The following is a 26,122-nucleotide window of genomic DNA, read 5'->3' on the forward strand; positions in this document are numbered from 1 at the left end:
GGTGAGCTGTTTCCTAGTCTCACCTTGGAACAGGGTTTTCTTCAAGTGTCTTTCTGTATGTCCCTGCTGCTGAAAATAACCCACTCATAGCATGATGCTACAACCACCATGCTTCCCTCTAAAAGGCAGGGGTCACCGGTGGACCACGCACAGTCCACTTTGATCTGTAGATGACCTGAGCAGGAAAGAATCGCTCCCCTTTCCCATCTTCTGTCCAACTACTGTCATTACTAAAAAATACTTCTATTATAACACCAAAGAATTGTGTCATCATGGCTCATTGCAAACTTTCAAATGGGCATCATTAGACCTGGTTTTGGTCCACTGGCCATATGTTTGACACCTATGAGCCAGGTGAGGACCACACAGATAGTGTTTAGAGAGGTCAGTATTCACTCATCACGCTTTCTTTTCTTTTTTTCTCATAAATGCTGTTTAGCAAATACCAAGCTGGCTTCTCTCTGCCATAAAGACATGATTGATGGAGCACAATTGAAAAGGTTGTCCTTCCAGCAGCTTCTCTGCAGAGGCCGTCTGAAGGCCGTTAGTTTTCTGGCCACCTCTGGCAGAGAAGCCTTCTAGCTCAGTTACTTGGTTTGACCAGTTTGATCATATATGACTTTCCACACCTTTAAGAGTTCCTTGGATTTTGTACTGTGAACGATTAAAGCATACATCCAAAAGATGTGTGCCGCACAGCTTCCATGGCAGCTGCTATTTTTAGCTTGCTCCCGAGAAGTCCCCTTGACCACTTACACCGCGCAACTCTGCAATTTTCGTTCTTTCAAACTGATCCAAATTTAACATGAAGTAACATCGTTAGTGATGACAGCGCACTAGCTGACCAACCTTTTGTTCACACCTTTCTCTCTGTAGACATACAGACAGATAGATCGATCAAGACATGACTTGCTTTTGAAGACGAAGCGCTGATACATCCTCTTTGTTTTTTGTTGTTACTTAGAACTAAGTGTGCGTATCTGCTGAATCAGAGCGTTAGTCATACAGTTGTAGTTCAGTGTAGGACATTTGTAAATTCATAATTCTCTCACTGTGCCTCTCACCCACCCTGGGTGTTGGATTCCCATGCTGAAGCAGGCCCAAAACAACAAGACATTCTTTGGCCGAGCTGTATTTACCACAGCCCAACCACAAAGACTTAAGCTCCACCCACTCATGAAATCACGAAGGGGATGGGAGTCATAGAGTAAGATGATATGAGGGCTGCCCTAATTTAACTTTTTGGATGGGCCACAGTGTTAATCCTGAGAGATGGTTAAAGGTGAGAAAAGTTGCACTCATTGAGCACCTTTAAGGCAGTGGAGGAAAAGTGACTTTCTTTTGCTTTTTTCCGTTAAAATGTGAATGAGTAATTATGTGTGTGCATGTGTGTGTGTGTTCCTGTAAAGGGTTAACTTTACCCATGTTGTAGCTGGCCGCTCTCGGGCAGGCTGGCAGGAGTCAGGCTGGCAGGGGAAACAGAGAGACCCTTTATAGTACAGTTCTGCTGATTTAAATCATATGGCATTGCCTAAAATTATTGCACTACTTGGAAGACAGACAAAAAGAAGGATGAAAGTTTTGTACTCCCCTCTGCTTCAGCTCTCGCAACTGCTTCTTCGACACTTCTGTTTCCTTTTCTACGTCTTTCTCTAATTTGGCTTCGTGGTTGGAGTTTGCTTTTTAGGTATCTCAGGTTTGTGCTCAAAGTTAAAGATTTTTGAATGAATTGATGGGATTGTTAAAACTTTGGGTGAGTTTAAAGTTAATAGGCATATTTAGCCATTCTTTCTTCTCTTCTCTCCTTCTCTACAGAGTCTGGACCTGGCCAGGTTTTGGTTGCTTGCTTTCATCCCTCTTACCTCTCTGTGAGTGCAGACGGGCCCGCAGCTTTGAGGGGCTGAATGGCACTAGTCTGTTTCAAGCTCAGCAGAGGCTCCTGACGAGGAAGAAGAAACGGCATAAAAATTCTGAGAAACGTCATCTAAACCCCCACTGTACTTGTCACGATGGCGGCCAACAGAGAGCACCAATTGCGTCACATGACGGGTTACCCTCGTGCCATGTACCCCTTCACCTTTAACTCCATGCGTAGCCACTCCCCCTTTGACCTGCTGGCCAGTAGTCACCTTTTTGGCCGTTTTGGCGCAGACCTCCCCAAAGAGATGGCTGCATTGTGTAAGTATCAAAGTTTACTATAATTGTTATATGTTGCTCTGAAGATGTGTATTATTGGCAGTTTAAAGCAGTTCATGTGTCCATTATGTTTCTTTAAGCATTTTTTAAAATTGTTTGTATGAGAACCGTGATGTAACCGGTTACTTCACTTATCCTTAAAGCACCACATCATATCTAACTGTCTTAAAAATGCCACAGTGTCACATAATAACAACAGTTTAAACTAGTGTAAAGTTCAGTCAGGAGGCAAGAAATCAGAATCTCACACCCCTACACATGACAAGACAGTGTGTCCAATGTCTGTCTCCTGACCACTGCTTTTCACTGTAAGACATTAGAGACTCCACAGTTTTGTAAAAAAGTCTTTAGGGCCAATTTGAGGTTATAATAAGGCTTTAGATCATGCACTGCTGAAGAGAAAAGAAGAGAAGAGAGTTTTTTCTTGTTTTGTTTTTTAAAAAAAAAAAAATTTTTCCATGTGGTAAACCAGGCAGATGAGGGCAGGCTGGAAAAAGGGAAAAGAGTTTCTTACTTGATCCCTGAGTGAGCGGTGCTAGATCGAGAAAAAGTTCACTTTTTGAGTCACAGGGGGTGCTATTGCACTTCACTGTGACTCGATGACACAGAAAGTCGCTCGAAACGCTGAAATGTAAGGTTTGAACAAAGACAGATGCTAACCGTTGACTTAAAGGATGCAAAGCACTTAATCTGCTTCTTCTGCAACATACTTTTTGTTGAAAAGGACTTTTGTTATATCCACTTTTGTTATTAGTCACACATTAACAAGCCACAAATACTAAATCTGTGTTTTTGTTGATTAGAAAGCTAACCTTTACAATACACAAAAAAAATGTCTTACCTTAGTTTGATCTCTAATTGTCTGCAGAGCACGCTGCTCTATCCCTCTGTTTCAACACTGGAAAGCATTTATAGTTACAGTCTCAAATGCCCTGTCAGGCTGACATCAGGTTTATAAAACCCTGCTGAGCACACTTGTCAATCGGTGTGAGTTTGTGTCAGTGTGTGCACAGATGATGTGTTCACTGAGTTATCTGCTGATCTTTAGTCATTTTCTGGAGCCTCTCTCTACAAGAGGGAGATCTTCAGGCTAATGGCACTCAGGCTGTGATTACATCTTTGAGATGTCGCCTCTGGGACTGTAACAGATACACAGACAGAGACAGAAAGATTTAAGGGACAGCATGAAATATTCCAGATAGATGATTAGCGTCGCATGAAGCTCAGACAGACTGCCAGGTATGCACACTGTATGTAAATCAGTCAAATCGTTTTTGATATATTGGTATTTCAAATTTGTTTGCTAGTGTAGAAAAGACAGAGAAGAAAAGGTGTGAGAAAGATCCTGAATAAAATCTAGGATTACAGTTATGTGGCATTATCAGGACTCTATATGTCATTCCTTAGATTAGAGTTACGTGCACATATCTGTGGTCATTTTAACTTCTGTATAATTTACTACTTCAGCCTCTGTGTGCAAAGTGAAGATTAATATTATGATATATAATATTACATTGTTCAAATACAGTGTTGTGCAAAAATCTTGACTTATCCCTCATCTCTTTATATTTTGCTTGGAAAATGTGAAAGGGATATAAGGATATATAAGGAAAAACAGTTTGCACAGTTCTGACAGGGTTCAAAGTCAATATTTGGTATGACCACCTTTATTCTTCAACATGAATGCTCTTAGTCCAGCTTTCATGTGGTTTCTTTAAGAAACCTTCAGGAATAGTTCTCCAGGCTTTTTGAAGGACATTTCCTTAATGAAATGTCTTCTTGAAAGCCGTCCTTCCACTGAGACCATCTCTGATGAGGCTTCAGTGAACAGAAGATGGATCAGCTGAAAGGTCACGTGCATCTCTCAGATCCTGTGTAATGTCTTTGCTGGATTTTTTTCTATTTCTTAAGGACATGAGTTTCAGATTCTGTTCATTTTCTTTAGGTAGGTTTATCCATTTTTAAGGAGACACCACATTGCAATATGCCAAATTTCCCAAGGTGTATGTTATTGCTGGCATTTTCACGGTTTCAACTAAGGAAATGTGAATAAATGATGTGTTTTTGTGACAGGCTGCTAGTATCAAAGTGCCTTAAGATACAGTTTAAAATTGCTTCTAAGTTTCTGCTTTGTACGTTTAAGTTATGTGTCTTTTCAATGCTTGAATACATCATTGGCCAGTGTTAAGTGTCTTAACAAGCAGACAATAAAAATTCCTCTGAAATGTTCAGTTACAAGATCTGGAGAAAGAATTAGCAGCAAATGTCCACGGAAAAACTTTAAAACACCTTGAGAAAGCCTGGAGAGCTATTCCTCAAGATCACTTAAAAATGACAATAAAGTCTGGCTCCGTGGAAGCAAAATGTGAAGAAATGAATGACACGTGACTTTTTCGCAGTACTGTACATACTTGAAAATACAGAATTTTTAAAAAATGGCTGTAATTAATCTGCAACTGGTATAGTGATATTGTTGTCCAACCCCTCAAATTAAAGCAGAGCTTGTGCTCTTTAAGCCTATACGTGACTTGTCACGCCTGCAGTTAGTGCAAAACGCGGCGGCGCGATTTTTAACCGGTAGTAGGAAATTCGATCACATCAGTCCGGTTCTGGCTTCCTTGCATTGGCTTCCCATTGATTTTAGGGTTCGTTTTAAGGTCCTTTTATTGGTTTTTAAATCTTTAAATGGTCTGGCTCCTGTGTACTTATCTGACTTGCTGAAGCCACATGTTCCTCCTCGCTCACTCCGTTCAGCTGAGCAGCTGCTGCTGTCGGTCCCTAAGTCGCGGCTGAAATGCAGAGGAGACCGTGCCTTTTCAATTGCGGCTCCGATGCTCTGGAATAACCTTCCCCTCCAAATTAGACAAGCGTCATCAGTGCAGGTCTTTAAGTCCAGATTGAAAACCTATTTTTATTCCCTGGCTTTTAACTCTGTAGGAAACTGACACCTTCTTATTTATTTTTTTGTTTGTAATGATTTTATGGTATTTTTAATTTGGTTGTTGTTTTGATCTGTGTTGTTCAGCACTTTGGTCTGCCTGGTGTGTTCTTAAAGTGCTATACAAATAAACGATGATGATGATGATATATTTGCTATAACTGTAACTTTGATTTGTTTTGACACACAGTGTCCAAAAGTATTGAATCAAAATGTTTAGTAATGGCGCAACAAAGTAACACAGAATCATTTTAGTCAGAAAATCTGCTTTTGTCTCTACTGTTTTCTCTTATTAATAGATGGCAGAGACCTAAAACTGTACTGTAGGTTGTGGGTCAGCACCAAAGATTCAGGAATTACTGGTGTTTGTGTCTTTAACACATTCAACCCCGAGATATAAAACATGTATTTACAGAGCAGAGCATCATCAGCACAGTCATGATTCAATTTGAGGCAAAACTTAGGAAGTAGTATACTTCAAAGGAGGTGAGGAAAATAAAGAGATCACCTGTTCAGTCACCACCTACTCCCCTTTTCCTAACCATATGCACATCATTTGGGTTTTTGTGGAGCAGACTTTATATTTTTATAAAAGCACGAGAAGAAGAAGAACTCAGCTGATAAGCTAATGGCCTCAAGTTTGGCTCTCTATTCTCTCAAAAGTCAGAAATGCTGTTGGCCATGTCGAGGAAATTCTTGGTACGCAACGTTTATTTTAAAGGCAGCAAAAAGAGTTGTGCTTGAGTTCGCTCCAAGTCTTTGTGAAGCTCTCACTCTGGTATCGTCTCCTCTCTGTATTGTATTACAAACAAATCGGTGTCTTGGGGCCACGGGTAAAACAGTGTTGAAATGTAAATTTAACGTTTCCACAAAAGATAAAATGCAGAGGAACAAACACTGTAAAGTGCGTGAGTTTCATCATTTAAGTCAGTTTTAGAAGGACACAAAAAATACAAATCCATTCTGTAAACTTTTGTGCTTCACAGAGTTTCACTCGTGGGAAATTTCAGGTTTGTTTGTGCTTCACGTTATCTATATTCTATGTTCAGTGTGCTGACCACAAATATTAAGATGAGTAGAAGTCACATACTTACACTTAATGGTCATTTTGTTAGATACGTGTTTTTAGTTGCTCATTAATGCAAATATCTAATCAGCCAAACACATGACGGCAACGCAATTCATTTAGCCGTGCCGTGGTTGTTAGTGCCAGACTGGCTGTTCTGAGTGTTTCAGAAACTGCCGAGGTACTGGAATCTTCCCACATGAGCATCTCTGGGGTTTACAGAGAATGGTCTAAAAAAGGAAAAAATATCCAGTGAGTAGCAGTTTGTTAAAGGGCCTTGTTGATGTCAGCGGTCACAGGAGAATGGTAACTGCTTTGAGCTGATAGGGAGGCAACAGTAACTTAAGTAAGTGTTAGTTACAACCAAGGTATACAGAAGACCATGTCTGAATGCACACCATGTCAAACCTTGAAGCAGAATGGCTACAGAAGCAGAAGACCACACAAGGGTCAGCAAAAAACAGAAAACTGAGGTTCACCAAAACTGGACAGCAGAAGATCGGAAAAACATGTATTTTCTTGTCATACTTTTGGGTCAGTTCGCACTTCCACAGCCTACACGAGTATTCTTGCTGACCACGTTTGTCCCTTTATAACCACAGAGTTCCCATCTTCTGGTGGCTGCTTCCAACAGGATAACGTGCCACGTCACAAAGCTCCGATCATCTCAAACTGGTTTCTTGAATATGACATATGAGTTCACTGTACTCAAATAGCCTCCACAGTCGCCGGATCTCAATCCAACAGAATACAATGGGAAATGGGAGATTCACATCATAGATCCGCAGCCAATAAATGTTATTACACGGACCAAAATCTCTGAGGAATGTTTCCAGCACCTTGTTGAATCTGTGCCATGAAGAATTAAGGCAAGTCTTAAAAAGGGGGGGGACCTACCCCAGTACTAACAACGTGTAACTAATAAAGTGGCCACTGATTATATTTGTCCAGCGTTGTCATGGTTATTCCTCATCTGTGTTTGGTATACAAAGCAAGCGTGTGCTTGGTATTGCAGAAGGAATTCAGTTATCATCATTATAATTTGGGAAAGGCGTTGACACGTTTCTCCACCAAGTGAATAAATTGAAAACTAATTGCTTTAACTCTGCAGGTATCCCGTATATAAACAGAGTTTACTGTGGCTGCCTGCCAAGAAGGGTTTCAATAGGAAGAATAACAATGCAGCCAATAAGCCCTTTCTTTACCCTCAAGTGAGGCTACAATAAATTACTTATCTCCCGGTAGTGTAGTAAGTGAATCAAAAGTTTATAAAAAAATTTCTGTGGAAGTTTGAGCGGGATTTGCAAATTAATTCAATCCATGCCCTAATCAGTGTGAGTGGAAAACTGGACTTTGTTTCCTAATGAGATGAAACTCGGAACATCCCTGGAGTTGAAATTAGCGGATATCCACATCAAAAGACCCCTGCTGTGTGTTTAATCATGCTCTGAGTTCTCTCTTCTTCCCCTAATAGCTGGGCAAATTTGGCAAAACACACATGCGACTGATTTTGTCTGAGCCTTTCCTGCTCCTCCTGCTCCGGGTTTCCTAGAAGTTCTGTAAATACATTGCACGGTATCTGGATTTCACGTGGAATATCGATTGACGCCTCCTTTTGTTTTCTGGAGACAAAATTGGTTATGAAAGTCTCGCAGGGAAGTGGTGAACACAATGTACCTTCGTAATTTCTCTACTAGTAACATCTTGTTCTTTGTAATGTTTTGAATGTGTGTGTGTGTGTGTGTGTGTGTGTGTGCACACGTGCGCGCGTGTGTGATATTAGTAATTTGAACCTAATGGCTCAGAGTGAGGCTTGTGTTTTTTTTTTTGTGTCTGTCATCACAAGCACTCTGTTTAAGCACATACACACATAATTGTCTGTGTGTCAGAACACACACACACACACACACACACACACACACACACACACACACACACACACACATTTCCACTGCCACTCTGTAGGCTGCACATTCCAACACCCATGAATACCACAAACAGCAGTCTTGTGCTCCTTGCCTCACATTTGTGACTGTATTGGTGCGCTTACAGATGACCGCAGTGAGACTTTGTGCAAATAACTGTGGTTCAAGCAGGAGGAGGTGCCTGTGGAGAAATAGACAGAGAGAGAGAGGGAGAGAGGGGCCATTGTTCGGCGCTGTGTGTTTGTGTCAGACATGACGACAGGATGAATAGCCAAAGAACCTGATTGTGAATAGCTGTAATGCGACTCGGTCCTCTTACAAGTTGTGTGTGAGTGAGAGAAAAAGAGCAGGGACAGAGCTGAGCGGGGAGTCCTGTGTTTTAAGCTTCAAAGGCAAAGAGGGGCAATTTGCCGAGCCTAAAGAGCAGGCGTGAGCCCGTGTTTTGGTAAAATAGAAGGAAAATGATACAACTTCTTCGTCTTCTTTTTCCCTCCCTCTTTCGCATCCCCCCCTCGTTCATTTGTGTGCTTCTCTCCTCAAAGCAGCAACAGGGGGCAGGGTGCTGCAAGGCAGGGAGGGTAATTGTCTCAAGGTGTGGAGAGAGTTCAGCGGGCTTGTGCAGCTATGCTCCCCACAGTGCATCGTAGTGAGCGGGTGTGCGCTTGTGTGCACAGCTTGGCCAAAACCGAGGGGATGGCTAGAGGGGTAAGGGGCGAGATGAATATAAAAGTTAATCTGCTAAAACCGGCAGAGATTGTGTATGGTGTTTTCAAAATATTATATAAAGTTAAAAAAATGAGGAAGAATGGGTTCAGGATGTTGAGAGCAAAATAAACAAAAAAGCAGGGGGAAAACAAAGAAAGAAGAGAATTGTAATACGCGAGAGGAATATGAAGTGTTCAAAGCCACAGGCTGTTGGAAAGTCAGTGTGCAGGCGTGTACGCCTGCATGTGCACATGCGTGTGTGTGTATGAAGTGTGTGTGGGGGGGGTTAGAGCCCCAGTGGGGGTTTCTTCCAGAGTTCATCCCTCTTGAACGAGGGAAGGAAAGGGAGGAGGAGAGCGAGAGGAGGGAGGAGGGTGAGTGTGTCTCGTATACAAACTATCTAGACTTTGGGCCAGCGCGGTTCGCCTGCAGCTGAGCCGCACTTCGCCGCACTTCAAGCATCCAGCACGCTCGGGGAGGGAGGATGACTGAATCCATTTGAATCAACGCAGAAGATTTTAATTGCGGCTGCACGTGCAATGAATTAGTGGCAAAAGAGAAACCTTAAAAAGGCGGTCAAAACTTTGTGCAGCATGAGAAAGTTGGGGAGAAAAAAAGTGAATTATTTATGTATTGAACCATTTGAACCAAAAAAAAAGAGCCCATCAGGTTGCCGACCACGGATGGATTATTCATAAACTTTCGGGTGAAAAGTCGCTCTTTGTTGTCTGTGAGGCAGTATTTCATAAATCCATAAATTACACATGATCGGCTGATCGTGAGTTCTTATACAGGCTTTCTGGAAAGAATGACGTGATTTGGCACCAGCTGTTGGCAAAAGTGACACGATGTTTATTTGTGTTTAATTAATTGTGATTAGTTGCAACTGCCGGTCGTCGGTACACAGCAGACCATCTGCACATATGAAATTCCTTTCAATAATGACTCACTCATGTCTTGGATTCTATTTTTGTTCCTCCATATGTAATTACACAGTTATGTCCGTGTAACTTGAAAAAAATATTGGCATTTGATTTAGTAGGTTTCTTTTCTGCTGCATTCTTTCTATACAAATTTATAGAAAACAGAATTTAAAAAAAAATCACAGTAAATATTCCCAAAGCAACCTTTTGTAATAGGTTTTTAATTTTAGGGATATTACAGGCATTAAGTGTGTGTCTGGGGCCACGTCCCTGTGTTGCTGTGGGGTTTGAGAGCGCCGTGAAAACAAGCAAACAACAACGCTGTGCTTCACACTCTGCCAAGTAGGAGAAGATTTTTGTTTTTTAAAGTTTTTGCTAAAGTTGACCGAGATGTTTGCGAGAGAGGCTATTTCTTCCCTGCTGTGGTGAAACAAAAACAAAGTTAATGCGGAGAAAGGAGCTGGGGGGGGGGGGGGGGGGGGGCAGGAGAGGAGTGTTTGTTTTCATTCGTTGCATATGAATTATAAAGAGGTGAGTTTGAAAAGTTGAAGAAGAAAAGAGCCCAGGAGAGAGGGACTGTTGTGTGGCCAGTTGGGGAAAGCAGGTACACGCCTCCTCGTGTTGTTTTGTCCCTCCTCTTTCTTCTTCCTTAACCACACCCCCCTTTTTTCTCAGTACTGGGAGAGCCGCTCAGATAGTTGGCCGTGACTGCAGCGGAGTGTGAGAGGCCCAGAGAGCCAGCAAGAGGGGAACTGAGATCAGTTACAGCAGGGGAGGCGAGCAAGTGATCTGGGAGCAGAGGGGGTAGAAGCAGCTCGACTTGTAGAACGGTGATAAGGTGAAGAGGGGGGAAAAACTAAAACAGAAAGAGGGGAGTTTGTCCATGTAGAGGACTTTGGAAAGACAGGACAGCCAGGCAGAGGAGGGGGGCAGTGGCAGGGTCAAAGACAGGCAGATAGACAGACAGACAGGGAACACCTGGACCACTCAGGGCATTAAGTTACTTTGAGATTTCCTCAATAGCAAAGAAACATGTTCGACTGCATGGAGGCTCTGGGGCTGGCCCCTCGGCCCCTCTTCGATGTGTCCAGGCAAGGCTCATGCATGCTCAGCAAGGCCACCCCTTACTTCTCCGGGCTGGACCCTTTTGCCTGGGCTGGGACAAGCAGTGTTCAGTGTGAGTACTCTGTCCTGTCCGTCAGACTGTAAAAAAGAGCAGCTGTGTGTGTGTGTGTGTGTGTGTGTGTGTGTGTGTGTGTGTGTGTGTGTGTGTGTGTGTGTGTCCCAGCGTATGTGTGTGTTCTTATCAGAGCCCTGGTTTTGTTATCACGGAGCTCTCTCCACAGGAAGAGTCAGATTCCTTTCGATTATGTGTACCCATTCTCACCCTGCAGTGTGTTTGTTTATGTGCTTAGCGTGCTTTGTGAGTGTGAGCGAGTGAGTTGGGGAGTGTATTTATACATCAGGGTGTTTGTTTTCCTTATGAATGACTTCACATGATTGACAGCTCTTTCAAACAATGCAGGGACTTAACCCACCGATGTGTCCAGAAAACAACAAGCGCCAACGTCCGAGCCGAACGCTGCACTGACAGATCGAAGGCAAATGGGCCTCGAAATCACATGGTTGCAATCAGGCGAACAAACCCAAACACAGGGCCTCAGTTAGTTAGAAACGGATCATTTACAGAAGATAAATAAAGATAAGTAGGGAGACATATTTTATCAGAGAGGGGAGCTTTTTCACTTTTAAAAAGATTTGATCTGAGCGAGCACTGATGCAGGAGCAGTTAAAGAAAAATGTGAATTTTAGCAGCGTTCTGCAGAAATGAGAAGCACAGTTATTAAAAGATAGATGTTGGATGGCTTGACATGCTATCAGTCACTGTTTCTCAACTCCACAGGCTACACATTCTTTTGACGTTTGACCAAAAATTGCATCACACATTGAGGTACAATGCACTCACCACACAGTTACACAGTTATACAAATGCGGAAAAAATTTGCTTTATCTCATAAAATAACGAGGCCACCTTTTGTAAATGTCGCGGAGCCCATTTTCAGACTCTCAGATTACACTTGGCTGGGTGACTTGGAAAAAAACAAACGTTTATAGGAGCTCGACTTGAGGTGCAGTCGGGCGCGTCGCCGAGCTGAAACTTTTCTGACGCGATTTGAGATGTCCCCACCGAGCACCTTGAGCCTATTTATCTTCAGTAATTATTTAGATACCAGCGCATCAAACCCTGTCGAGCCCGCAGTGCTCGCTAATGATGATGGATGAGCAGTCAGGATGACAAACACCACAGCAGGGCCTGTTTCAACTCGCCGCGGAGCTTTGCCAGATGCCACACTGAAAGACAAATGTCCGCAAATGTTCATTAATCATCGTTATTTAACTGCATACAATGTATTTTTAGTTTCTTTAAGTTATACAGGCTGCTCGAACTAGCATCAGCCAAATCGTCTGGTAAAAACAGTGTGAAAGAACTAGAAGAGTGCTCACTTCAGCATCACTAACTGATTGATTCATTAATCGAGAGAAAATGATTGACAGTTTCTTTGACTGATTAATGTTTTGACTCACAGAGAAAGTGATTGCATGTATCTCATACAGTGTCATATTTATGCTCACTTGCTTATTATTTAATAAATTGTAGGTTTTGCTGTTTTTTGCATTTCTTGTTTTTTTCTGCAAGATTTTACATTTTGTATCATCTCAGTTGCAAAAATGGGTTCAGGAACCTGAGTTTGGGTTTTATTTTACTATTTTCCAAAGCCATGGCTCATTTCAACATCTCAGGATCTATTGTGAGTCTGACATGATTTTGATATTTTTTTCCTACTTTTCTATAAACTGGTGCATGGCATATCTTTAGAGCTGATTAGAAAGAGAACAAGTGAATGCTTTTTCTTGTTCAGCATTTCTTTGGGTGAACATGTTCTGTTGGACATTATGGCGCTAAATTCCTCAGGGCATTTTGGCCTCTCTGTCTTCTCTCTGGTGTGTGTGTGTGTGTGTGTGTGTGTGTGTGTGTGTGTGTGTGTGTGTGTGTGTGTGTGTGTGTGTGTGTGTAAGGGGGGTCATCTTTTCCTGCGTTTTTTTGCGAGGCAGTTCAGCACCTCTTTGCCTTCCTTTGTTTCAACGTCAGGAGGCATTAAATGGAGCGGGGACATGCCTGAGTCTGTCTGCTCTCTCTGTCACTGCCTCTTGTGCGGTGTGACATTTGCTTTTTTTTTTCCTCCTCTTTTGAAGATCTCCTTTTTCTTCCAGTAGTTGCGTGTTCTTCCCAGCAGTAAAGTGTGTTTATTCTTTTGCCCATACACGGATCAGCTTACGGGCCTCGTGTTGTGTAACCAAGAGCTTTTAATGATTCAATTACAATTATAAAAGGCCCAATTAAGAGATTAGGTGGTGTGTAAGGGGCATGGGGACTTAAAAGCGAAGCGGGGTGAGAGAGGAGTGGCAGGATGAAGTTAGATGTTGGGATTAAACCCACCGCTGCCCTTTGTGTCCTGGTGTTTAGAGCCTTGAGGGGAAACGGTCTTCTCTTCATTCAGTAGTAATCCCCGTTTTTGCTCGGCATCTTCTCCTCTTTGAGATCAGGCTCTTCAAAGCTGCTTTAACAACGGGCCATCGTATCATCACACTGAAGAAGCAAAGCTAACTATGATACAGCTGGAAGATGCTGTTATAGACAGACAAGAATTGTGCTTAAATCACGAGATAAAAAAGTTTTTATTGTGTGTTGTCTTTATTGGAGTAGAAGGACTTAGATATTTATGTTGGCTGTACTCACAGCAGTGTCACTTGTTTCTCATACAGTTTGGTAGTGTGTGTGAAGTAGTCTTTTTCTCTGGAGCTCAGCGTTCTGTCTCCACTGTTGCTTTTAGCAGGAAACAGAGCAGCTGATGTGTAAACACAAGTTCAGTATATGTGTGTATATGTATATCCGCTGGAAGAAAACGGATTCTTTTAATTGTGATGAACGTGTGCTGCAGTTTAATAATAACCTGACTACATCAGCTACATGTGTTGTGTTTATATATAGCTGATTGTTATCTAATATTTGTCAGTTCTTACTTTAAGTCGGGGGTGTCAAACATATGGCCCAGGGGCCACAATCGGTCTGGCAAAAACTCTAATCCAGGCAGCTGGACAGCTTTGGAAAATATGAAGGAGGGTATAAATAAGGGACTTTAAACTTTATTTTAAATTGTAGCTGTTTTTAGTATTTTGTTTTACAGCTAAAGCTAAAGAGCCATTTATGTTGCACCAAAGTAGTCAAATTATCATATAAAGAGTTTAATGACAGAAAAGTTCCTGATTTTCACTGTTTACTATAAAAATTTTAGTTATAAAAAAATGAATCAACCAAAACTTCTTGTTTGATAAATATGCGACAGTATGGGCAGTGTGCTTTTGCATTTGCTAAATTGCAGAAAAAAACTGAGATGTGCAGTTGAAAGTGCACTGCTTTCTCTTGGTTTAAAAGACATTTTAAGATAGAATTTCAGATATTAAATATTTGGTTTAATGACAGAAAGTGTTACTCATCCCCACTTAAGATCGGGCTTGTATGTGACCCATGATGTAAAATGAGTGTGACATTCCTGCTTTAGGCGATTTTATTGTGTTTCAGATTTTTTTTTAATATGACCACACATTTTTGTGTAGAATGGAGTGGCTACTAGTGGGTTAGGTTCAGATTACTTTCCCAGCTAGTAAAACAATATGCCAACTTTCCTTCCTTTAACAGAGTTGCCTCTCCCATCGCTTTCTCTGGTGAAATAAAATCAATGTATCCTGACAGATTATTTCATTGCTTTGACTCGTGTAAGTGCCCTAATAAGATTATATCTCCAGTCTGATTACTTTGAGTAATTAGGCAACAGTTTGCATGCAAATTTAGTGTTATTGCTTTTGATTTTGAAACCTCCAGACGTGGCAAATGTTAGGCGTGATTCATGTGGGGAAGGCTTATTATTTTTGCTGTAGTTTAATGAAAGCTTTGAATCCAGTTCTTCTGATTACTGATTGTTCCAGCTCGAGGCCAGCTTCTTGTGAGGTCCAGCGGAGTCATGCTCAAACTTGTCTCCAGTCGTGGCGTTCCAGCTTTCACCCCATTATCTCCGTGCCTAAATGATTCAGAATTATTAATGTCCTACAGTATTTCATTTCATTTACATTCTTTTACATCATTTACATTCACACTACCTAGTGCAAATCACTTGTTTTACTGGTGGGTGTAACATTCAGAAGTAAATCAGGTTGAACGGTATCACCGCATCATTAGGTCTTTGTATAGCAGCAGAACGTTTTCAGGACATTAAAACTTAGCAAATCAGATTAAGATAAGACTCAGATCTTATATTTTATATTATAAGAATACAAAATCTTACCACATTGCCATAGGGTCATGCAGTTTTAACTACCACACATGCATGTGCGTGCTAAGATTAGCAAAGGAGAATGTGTTTGAGAAACTGTGCTGGTCTCAGTTTTGCATTTAAGGTGCCCAACGGTGGAAGCCGACTGTGGAGTGAGATCCAAAAGCAGGGGAGGTGGGAAAATATAAAGCTTGGTTTATTGGGTGTTATTTAAAAAAAAAAAAAAGGAAGGGTGGGCCAAACGGGCCAAGCTTGAATTTAAACAACCTGCCCCGAAAATGCACCCCCCCCCCCACACACACACACACACAGCCACACACACACACACACACACACACACAAGACCACACACGCATACAGAGACCACAACAAATGATTACAGGACTGCTGTTTTCCAGGTTTTGTTCTGAAACCTTCCCTTGCGTTATTACTTTGTTGGCGTGAAGTGTGAGAAGTGCAGATTATCTTCTTTCGGGGCCATGTTTGTACTGAGGCTCTGGCACGCTTTACAACAGTGCAAGGGTTCGCGAGGATGGAGGGTTTGGTTTCTGTTTTTGTAAGCGAGTTTGTGCAAATGTGTGTGTGTGTGTGCCTTTGTGCACCGTTGCCTCTGTGTTTGCTTGTGTGCCTCCTTTTTAGTGTTTGGTGCAGTTTTTATGGAGCCATCTCCTGGACAGTAGCCTGGTTTTCACAGCCCTTCCTTTAAAAAGGCACTGCCAGTGACAGGAAGGACTCCTCCTCCTGCCAGGGCAGGAAGGCAGGAGAGGACACAGGGGGGAAGAGGGTTATTAGTGAGGGCCTCGGGAAGAGGAGGAGGGGGGCAATGGTATTGAACTTAGAACAGCTGATGAAAGGGATTGTCACTGAGATCTCACCCGTCTCCTCCCTGCTGTCGTGGTAATTACTTGCTCAGCATATTTGCGGTTGAACCCCCCTCCCCCAAATCTCCCCACCACCACCTCTGTTGCTGCTCTTAATACAGTTTAGTATGAAATACAGATAAAAAAAAAAAGTCATCAGTTTTGTGAGTTTTTTATGGACTGCGTTGCAACTATTTAATAATAAAGGACATTTATGGCAGCGTTTCCTCCCTCGCTCCCTCCTCTCGCCATGTTTGCGAGTGTTGTTGCACTCCAAGTCACACGGAAAACCATCGCTCACTGTCCAACTGACCCCTGGACTTGTGCAGCAGCCCACACACGCACACACATTCGCGTGTACATGCACATTCCACAGCACGCTGCTGAACATTTTGTTTGGCGAGAAGTTATGTAAAAGCTACATTTGTTATCGAAATTAAAAATTTCAACGGCTAGAGGAGAAAAAAATTGGTTTGGTTAGGTTACGAATTTGAATCTCCTGTAAACTGAGTCACTGTTTCGCTGAATTCCGATTTGGCTCACAAACAACAGTATAGGAATTATTAAAGTTTACACATGCTTTGCTTTACCTCCCATTTCAAGAAAGATGCGAGGCTCGCCGGAGCCCTCAGGACAAAGTCGGGTTCAATGAGACGTGTGATGGAGGCCGGCTGAGCCAGGCTGCAGGTCCTACAGGGCGTGTACCACACACAAGGAACGGCTGCAGTGTCACTTTTACTCTTTATGTGCGATTGTTTTTATTTAAGCTGCTTCAGCATGTGGTTACTTTGTTTTCATTTACATGTAGCTGTTAATACAGAATGGTTAGGGCAGAAATAAAATAAATACATGCATAAATACTTTATTGACCCCACAAAGGAAATTATTGTGGTACAGCAGGACAAACTGCAAAATAGAACAGTCTACAATAATCTGTTACAAGAAAATTGATCCCCTTAAAATTTAGCCAGTTGGCGCATTTTTTTATGTTTTCCAAAAAATTGAGTGCACAGAGGAAAAGCAGCGACCCCCCCCCCCCCCCCCCCCACACACACACACACACACACACATACACACAAATAAGTAAAAAGCTAATTATGAGTGGTGAAAAAGAAATTCCACAAACAAAGCAGTTGCTATTGTTGCAGTTTAACTCACATCTGAAGGATTTTATCACTTCCTGCTGTCAAATCTGTTCACTTAAACAGCTAAAACCCGATTAAGCCTTTCTTTTCCTTTTTCCCCTGTGTTTTTAAAGCCATGCTGGTCAGAAGATAGTTTGACAGTGTAGCTCTAGTAAACTTCTCAGGAGTGATATGTTGATTCCTGAGCTCTGACTCTCAGGCATCAGAGCTGATAAAGAAGAGCGGCTGCTGTTGTCTAAACAGAGATGTGCTGATCTGACAACAAACACTGAGGAAACAGGAAAGGAGGAAGATGGAAAAGACATGTGAAGGAGGAATATTGTAGTGTGACGCCGTCTGCAGAAGACAGGAGTCGAATTGTGTTGTAGCCTGGCTGTGAGTAGATGAAGTTTAGTTTAATGGCTCGCCGGTTCATGACGATAAGCTACAGCATGCCTATTCAACTACGAAGTTAGTTGGGCCAGATTTTCAAACCGAGGAATTTATCTGGGCCAGATATTTTTTTTGAAGCCAGTAAGCAGCAGATCATGATCAATTTCAAACCCACACAACTGTACTGAAAAACAAGTATTTTTTTATTCCTTTTCCCCTTAAATCTGGTGTGACCTCCACAAATGCACACCAAAAGGTCCATTTAAAAAAAAGGGAGCTATAACTAAACTATTTTTTGCACATTTGAAATAATAATAACAAAAAACATTTTGATAATTCCCTTTCAAATTAAAATAAATATTTCGCTGACCACTCACTTTTCCTGCCATGGATGGAGCCCCATCGGTCACAAGTATACAGACACGCTTCATATCCAGACCATTTTCCTCAAAAAGAGCTTAAATCTTCTCAAACATCATTTCGCCAGCTGTGTGTCCCTCTAACGGTAGTAAACCGAGCAATTTCCCATCCAAAAAACGGACATATACGCATAACTGTGCATTATCAGTTCTGTCTGTGATCTCCTGCTATAGACATTACATCAGTTTTCTTCAGGTCATCTAACAGCATTTCAAACTCGTCTGACGCCAGAACTTCAATTCTACGAATATTTGAACTGTCCTACAGGGGTACGTTTTTAATAGCAGATGTCACACTCACTTTTCACCGCATCCACCACGGCCAGCATGCAGTATTTCATTGTTTCAGAATCTGTGAAAGGCCTTTTCTTCTTCGCCAAGAAGCAAACACGAAGGGAAGATGCTGCAGCTCTCTCTTGGGCTGTACAGGATCCTCACCAAGGTAGTACAACTCCGGTTGTAAGATTATTAAACTCGGTAAAATGAATAAGTATTTGTCAGTCCAGGCAGGGTTAAACCGACAGTTTTCATTGTCAATTTTGCGCTTTTGGAGTGAGAAAGACATGCTGTTGTCGCATCATATATTACGATGATTGTTTAATATGTTTACATCACGGTGCCTTGTGGGTTAAATATTGCTAGGCTACTAGGAGTGTTGCATTCACAGTCTACACTACGCTGTAGGAATTTTTAATTTTTTAAAAATTAATTAATGAATTCATTTTTTGCGTTTTCTCTGTGTTTCTGCCAGGACCGCAGGCAGGGCCACTCGCAGGTTGCTTCTGGGCCGCATTTGGCCCGCGGGCCGCCATTTGAATAGGCTTGAGCTACAGTGTGAAATATGTCATATGACAGGTTATATTTATCGTTTTTGTTGCATGTGAATCTCTGTGTAGTAGTTGCGTTACAGCAGCTGATTAAGCTGATTCACACGAGGCGTGTCGTGCCTTTTGAGTCCAGCAGCGGAGCGGAGTGCTGATTGATGTTGTGACATACTCGGGGGTGAGTTGCAGGTTAAGAAGAGAGAGGGATTTTTTTTTCGTTTTCCCAAGCCGAAGCTCTGAGGCTGAGCTCAGTTCAGGGTGATGACAGCTGCCGACAGTTTTTGGCTCCTCTCCCTCTTTCTCCACGCCAGGTAAAACCCCCACTCCCCCTCCCTCTCTCGCCGCCTTCAGCCGAGCGTCTCTCGCCCTGTCTCCCTCCGTCATGTGTCTCTGAGTCACGTCCCTCCTCACCTGCTCTCACCACCTTCAGACACTGTCAGTCACTACCTCTCTCCTGGCGCCATATGCAGCTTCTCCGTTTCAATGGGAGCTGTTTTTCCACTGGTTCTCTCAGGGCCACTTTTACATCGACAGTGTTACTATATAAACAGAAAACAGCGATCGGGTTGCAGCACCACTCATCCAGCGCCGACTCCTTCACTTCCACCTCTCACACCTTTGCTCTAATAGCCCAAAATTGAACGCACACTATTACAAAAAACACCCAGAAACTCAAATTCTTGCATCTGTTGCTTTAGAAGTAATTATCTGCAGCCTTTTCTTTTGAGAGGAAAGCAAGTAGAAAGAGACTATTGTCACTAGTCTGGTTTTCTGACCTGGGTGAATACATATGAAATCATTTTTTACAAATACAATAGCTGCTATTGTGTGTCTGTCACAATCACCCCGAATCCCAAGTTGCTCTTTTTCTAGATTTTCCATTTAGTTTTGCATCGGAAGAAGAGAAGCAGCAAATCCATGCAGATGAAAAAGCTGGAAGCTGCACGTTGAGACGTTCTTAAAGTCACACAGAAGACAATGCAAAGTGAATCCTCATGTTTATTCATTGTTACTGTATGCAGTAGTGCAAAGCACCCGTCTTTTTTTTTTATCTCAAAATCCTTGTGTCTCCGTATACATTCATATTTGATATATTTATCCTTTATTTATCTGCCCATAAAAAGCAGGAACTAGGAACTTATTCATCACATATCAGAATCCAACCATTAACAACTATTGGCTGCTAATTTAAACATAATTTTTAAAACCCTTGTTTAGTGAGTAAGACATACAAACAATCAGTAATTTATACGTCCTGTTTTATTTCTGACTTACTGTTTTGCAGTGTAAACATAATACAATGTTTCATTCATTTTAGTTAATTTATGTATTACAGAACAAAGAAGTCGACAGCACAAAAAATCCCGCTTGTAAGCGTTCGAGTTTTTGGTACCTACCCCATTGTTTGTGGGTCTGCTGAAGCCACAACATCACTGGGTTTTAAAGACAATACAACCGTAACAGTTTCTTTAAAAAACACTTGCAGACTTTAGTAAGCCTATAATTTGTTACATTTTTTTTAAACTTTTTGTCTCCGCTGGTTTATGTTTCGTTGCTATTTATCGTTGAATGGAAAAATTTAGAAAGAAGGAAAATGGTAGTTGAGTCTACTTGGGCACTCAGACAACAGGAGAGCAGAAAGGAAGTGGAAAAAGAACAAACTGCAAGTGTTTTATGAAATTTTAAGACATTTTCCAAACAAATATCAGGAGACTGCCGAGGCCTCAAGACCTGATTTCTACTCGTGCCAGTAGAATCGTCTTCAGTTCAATTCGGTTTTATTAATATAGAATAGAATAGAATAGAATAGAATAGAATAGAATAATCCTTTAATTGTCCCACAAGGGGAAATTTGGTTGTAACAGCAGCCAAAAAGACACATATACAAACAAACAGTACACAGGACACGGAACAGAAACATACACAATTTTTCTTACACATTTACATTAAGGACAGTGGTTACTAGATACAGCATCAAATCAAAACAAGACTTCTTCCGGACAACTGATTCTTAACCCCATTACCTTTGTCTTTCCAAGTATCTCTCCTGCACTGTGACAGCTTTCTAAATATTCCTCTTGATAAGATCTCACTTCTCAGAACTAATGCTACAATGAACAATAATGAGTCACCCACTCTTACCTTAACGGCTGTTTTTCATAACTGTGAGCCCGTTTCACTTACCGCCCCAACAACATGTTATCATCCCCCCTCGTCTGTAAATGGTCCATTCATTTTAACGACTAAATACTTGTTTAGTCTCATAGAGGGTGCCAGCCTACTTTAAACATGCAATTGTATGCCTTCTCATTAAGAAAAGAAATCTTGACCTTCCTTATTCGTCAAACTTTAGATCAGTCTCTGCCTATACCTCTCTGTTAGTTTTGGAGAAAGAGGTTTTCCACGATATTGGTGAGGTTTTTCCTTTCTGGCTTTAAACTCCGTCACAACAGAGAATCTGCTCTTGTAAGTTTTTGATAACCACTTGTGTATTTCGGATGGTTCTGGTAATACCGCTGTGCTCACCAGTACATCCAATACAATCGATCTCATTTCTTAAACTATGCAAAAAAAACCCTGACGTGATTCACTTCTCACGCCTCTTTAACATCGAGCTGACATTATATCCCAAAGAAAGTTTTTTCGATCATAACTTCCAACTAAAGTTAAACGATTTCTTTCAATCAACACCGGAGAGAAAATCATTCGTGCCGTTATTGCATCTATTGCATTTTATGCTGTGTTTTCCTCTCGTTGGGTCCAAAATCTATGTGTAGTTTCACACACTAAGAGTTTAAAGCAGGTTGGGAACACACACAGAAAGTCCACAGCAAACCTTTTTCTTTCATTCTTTCATTTACAATTCCCACAAGTCTATCAGCCGTGAGTGCAGTGAATACAAATGTGCAGGGAGATGTGCAGAGTGTGCTCAAAGAAAATATGTTTTCACAATCTCTTCACATAAAAGAAGTCAAGATCACTGAGTACAAAGCTGAGAAAAAGTCATTGAATCTTTTTTTTTTTTAGTAAACAATAAAAAATCCGACACATCAGAGCAACACACAGAGGTGGAAAAAAATACTGCTTGCATCATTTGTGATCTTTTCTTTTTTAAGAAAAGGGACTAACGAGTCACAGCAGTGTGTGACGATACAGTGTGTTAAAGAGACCTGCAAACCTGTACTTATAAACAAGTTAACAGTAATAACAGTAATAATGTTGAACGATGAGATGCTGGTAGTGTGCAGTGATTCTGGTTGGTGTGCTTTGTATTTCCACGTCAGATTCATTGTGTTACTGAAAGAGACTCGTACACACTCGTCTACTGACTGATGACACACTTCCATATAACAGTGGCAAAACCAATGCAGAACATCACACCACCGCTCCAAATTCACCAGTGATTAATGGGCTAGGCACGCTGAGTGGTCACTTTTTAAATAACACCGTGTCGAACACATTCGTGAGCTCCTCTTGTTAGCAATACTTTCTTCAGTCAAGGTCAAAGTTAAATAGTCAGGATTTCATTTAACCACTCGGCCACTGGGAAGTTTCTGTCCTGAAGCTCACCTCCTTTCCCCCTCCTCTTTCTTTCTCTTTTCATTTTTTCCTCTACTTTTATTAGATTATTCCTTTTGTGCCTTTGCCCTTCTGTTTTTTGAAACCTCACCGCTCTTGTTAATGACAGAGCGGGGGTTCAGGTTGGGGTTGCAGTGTTTGGGGTTGGGGCAAGACATTTGGTTCAGTCCTGTGCTACCCATTGAAGGTGACAGGAGGGGCTGTGACTTTGGGTTTTTGACCCCAGATTCTTTATTTTTACTAGGAAGGGATCCAAGGATGGAGCTGTTGATGTGAATAGCTGCCCAAGGTGACTGGATCCCAATAAAGAGGCCGTCACCCTGGCTGGGGGCCTCCTTCCCATCCGAGACACAACGTTTATAGGCCTGCTTATGAGCCTGGGCTACTATTAAACCCTGTCCGGCCTGCACTGAGGAATTTAGGGCCAGGAAACAAGAGAGTGGGGGTGGGAATGGACAGAGAGAGGTGAAGTTGGGGTGAGTGAAGGTGAAAGTTGAAAGGCACGTTCGAAAGGAATCTGCTTGTTTCGTAGTCGTCGCCTTTAAATGCGTACCAGGCGTGTTGCGGTTTTTGCTCTCTGACTGCAGCGCGAGGAGGCGCGGCTGATTAAACGCGTCATTGTATCCATTTTGTATCATTTGGTTTGAGCGTTTTCACATGCGGCAGAGGAATGGCATTGCCTGGGGTCAGCATATGGTGTTATACAGTGTGCAGTTTTCTTTAGCGCGACAGTGAGAAGGAACATAAGGAGACAGCAGAGTCTCATAAACATCTCATCTCTGTTTGTTCACATGGGGCTAGGGACGACCTTTCAAATAAAAATGGGAGCTTACACACACTCGTACACACACACAAACACACAAAAAAATTCAGATGCCAGTCAAAAATTCAACAGTGGTATCTCACCTCCCCCCACACTCACCAGTAAATGGAAAAGCCAATCAAATCTCAGCTGCCAATCAGATTTTTATCAGCAGGGCCATCTGGCCATCAGCTAATTGTGTCTCTTTTAAGTCCCTGTCAGTCAGCAGTGCCACCCCTCCTCCCTTTTCTCTTAAAAATGTCTGCCTTTGAGCTTGCCTTCTGGCTCCGAGGGGTGGCCTGCATGGGGTTGGGGGGGGTTGTTTGCTGACCTTTCTGTTAATCACTTTGTATTAGCTTTCATCAAAGTTTCAAAGACTTTAAGAATAAATATAAACAAGATGCTTTGAATTCATAAGAGTACTCAACTGTTTCTCCATTCTGTGCTTTTTCCGCAGCCGTGGAGACCCAGAGCACCAGTTCGGAGGAGATGGTGCCAAGCTCTCCTTCGCCGCCTCCTCCTCCTCGTGTTTATAAGCCGTGCTTTGTGTGCCAGGACAAGTCATCTGGTTATCACTATGGAGTGAGCTCCTGTGAGGGCTGCAAGGTAAATGAAGTTGGAGATACATGAGGAGTTTACAGGACATGTGTAATGTGAACAGCTGAGGTCCCCTGAAAAGAGAGGCAGACAGATGTGCGCAGAGATGTGCTTGCTGTCGCTGAGCTGCCCTCTAGTGTATCCATACATAACTGCACATGATTAAAGCTACAAATGAACAGTGTGCTGCTGTTTGTGACAGGCAAATGGCTTCTTTTGGCTATAAGTAAATAAAACCTAAAAATGTCTTCAGAACTTGTTTGTTTCAAGTGAAACAAGATAACTGCTCCAGTGGTCTGATAACAATTGCTGCTCCACAGTGCTGTGCTGTTTGAGCCATTACTCTTGTGGTAGCTGTGGCTCAGGAGGTAGAGCAAGTCATCCACTAACTGGACAGTTGGTGGTTTGATCCCTGGCTGCTCCAGACTGCTTGCCTAAGTGTTTTTGGCAAGATACTGAATCCCAAGTTGTTCCCAATGTGTTAACCAGAGTGTGAAAGAACTTAGAGTCAGAACAAAAAAGTGCTTGTGGGAATGAAACATGTTGTTTAAAGAGCTTTGAGCGCTCAAATAGAATAGAAAACCAGTCCAGGTCCCATAGCACTATGTCACATGCAACTACATTTGGACAATTTATTTCTTTACCCTTGGCTACCTCTCACGGTTTCACACCCTGTAATCACTGCTTATTTTTTAACCAGCTATCGCAGGTTAAACACTTACCGTCACACTAACACATCCAGAATCACCTCAACTCAGTTCACCGACCTAGAGCCTTGTTGATGTGAGATGACTGATGCACCGCTCCACTGCCCACCTCCCCGTTGTATCAGCTAACTCATGTAGCCACTTACAGTATGAAGTTGGCTGGTTAATGCTTTAGGCTCTCCTGCTTTTTAATCCAAAGTACTTTTAACGCGGCTGGCTGCTGTGACACGGTGTTCATTTGTCGTGGGATTTTGTAACTTCTGATGGGCTTTAACAAAAAAGCAATCATGAAAAATACATGTGCCAGTTTTTCTTTCAGCGTCTACTTGGGATCGATATCTGCTATAGTTCTGTGACATCAGAAGATTAAATTATTTAGACAGTCTTTCCACTGATCCACTAAATAGTACCAAATCCTGACTAACAACAGTAGCTTTTTTAAGTTTTTTATGTATTTATCGTGTGGCATCCATGTCCAAGACATTTTCCTGTGTCTGTTTTAGGGTTTTTTCAGGCGCAGCATTCAAAAGAACATGGTGTATACGTGCCACAGAGACAAGAACTGTCAGATCAACAAAGTTACCCGCAACCGCTGCCAGTACTGTCGGCTGCAGAAGTGCTTTGAGGTCGGCATGTCCAAAGAAGGTAAGCGTCTCAGATATTACGGGCTGCCGGTGTGTCGCTATCGAGGAAAAAGCAAAAGGAGTTGTGTCTTTTCCTCATCTCGTGCACGTGTGTCCCGGTAGCGGTGCGTAACGACAGGAACAAAAAGAAGAAGGACGTGAAGGAGGAAGTGGTGCTGCCCGAGAACTACGAACTAAGTGGAGAACTGGAGGAGCTGGTCAACAAAGTCAGCAAAGCTCACCAAGAGACCTTCCCGTCTCTGTGCCAACTAGGAAAATACACCACAGTGAGTCTTTTTTTTAGCACATAATTGCACCCACTTCTCGACACTCGCGCTCCACTTAAGCTCACCGCTTTGCAGGAAGGACAAACACTATGTGGAGTTTGCACAGTCACACAGAAAGGAAAAAAAAAAGTGTCCCTCTTTCTCTCTCCCAGAATTCAAGTGCTGACCACAGAGTGCAGCTGGACTTGGGCCTATGGGATAAGTTCAGTGAGCTCTCCACTAAGTGTATTATAAAGATTGTGGAGTTTGCCAAGCGGCTACCAGGCTTCACTACGCTCACCATCGCTGACCAGATCACCCTCCTCAAATCTGCATGTCTGGACATCCTGGTACTAGCGCCACGTTCCTATTACTCCTCCCCTTTAATCGACTACACCTCCACATCCCTAAGCTATTCTCTATTTGTCACGTTGCTTTGTGATTCTGAACAGCTCCCGTGAAAAAATTTCAACGTGAACTTCCGTCTAGAAATTTCTGGTTTGTGCCTCATCATATTCTTCCCCTGCTTAGATGCTGAGGATATGCACTCGCTACACACCAGAGCAGGACACGATGACCTTCTCAGATGGCCTGACTCTAAACAGGACCCAGATGCATAACGCTGGCTTTGGCCCGCTCACAGACCTGGTGTTTGCCTTTGCCGGTCAGCTGCTGCCTTTGGAGATGGACGACACCGAGACGGGGTTGCTCAGCGCCATCTGTCTCATCTGCGGAGGTAAACTTGGATGATTGTTCGGCGTCTGTTTGCATCGTGTCCGCTTGCA

At 42.3% G+C, this 26,122-nt stretch overlaps 1 protein-coding gene across 5 annotated transcripts in view; it reads left to right on the forward strand.

Moving 5' to 3' along the window:
* Window positions 1-26,122, forward strand: part of LOC102310532 (retinoic acid receptor gamma-A) — a 48,187-nt gene that overhangs the window by 19,013 nt on the left and 3,052 nt on the right. For 3 of the 5 annotated variants that reach the window (XM_005924852.3, XM_042222105.1, XM_005924853.2), the window contains 6 exons: window positions 1,816-2,178; window positions 23,602-23,750; window positions 24,952-25,093; window positions 25,195-25,358; window positions 25,511-25,687; window positions 25,869-26,073. In XM_005924852.3, coding sequence (XP_005924914.1) covers window positions 2,010-2,178; window positions 23,602-23,750; window positions 24,952-25,093; window positions 25,195-25,358; window positions 25,511-25,687; window positions 25,869-26,073 — 1,006 coding nt within the window. In that variant the 5' untranslated portion in view covers window positions 1,816-2,009. Of the gene's footprint in view, window positions 1-338; window positions 1,697-1,815; window positions 2,179-10,310; window positions 10,931-23,601; window positions 23,751-24,951; window positions 25,094-25,194; window positions 25,359-25,510; window positions 25,688-25,868; window positions 26,074-26,122 lie in introns of those variants that run through there. The other 2 variants (XM_042222106.1, XM_042222107.1) reach the window with 2 other exon arrangements.

The sequence above is a fragment of the Haplochromis burtoni genome, unplaced genomic scaffold (assembly GCF_018398535.1).
Source record: "Haplochromis burtoni strain Fernald_Lab_line unplaced genomic scaffold, NCSU_Asbu1 Contig_79, whole genome shotgun sequence".
NCBI classification, from domain to species: Eukaryota; Metazoa; Chordata; class Actinopteri; order Cichliformes; family Cichlidae; genus Haplochromis; species Haplochromis burtoni.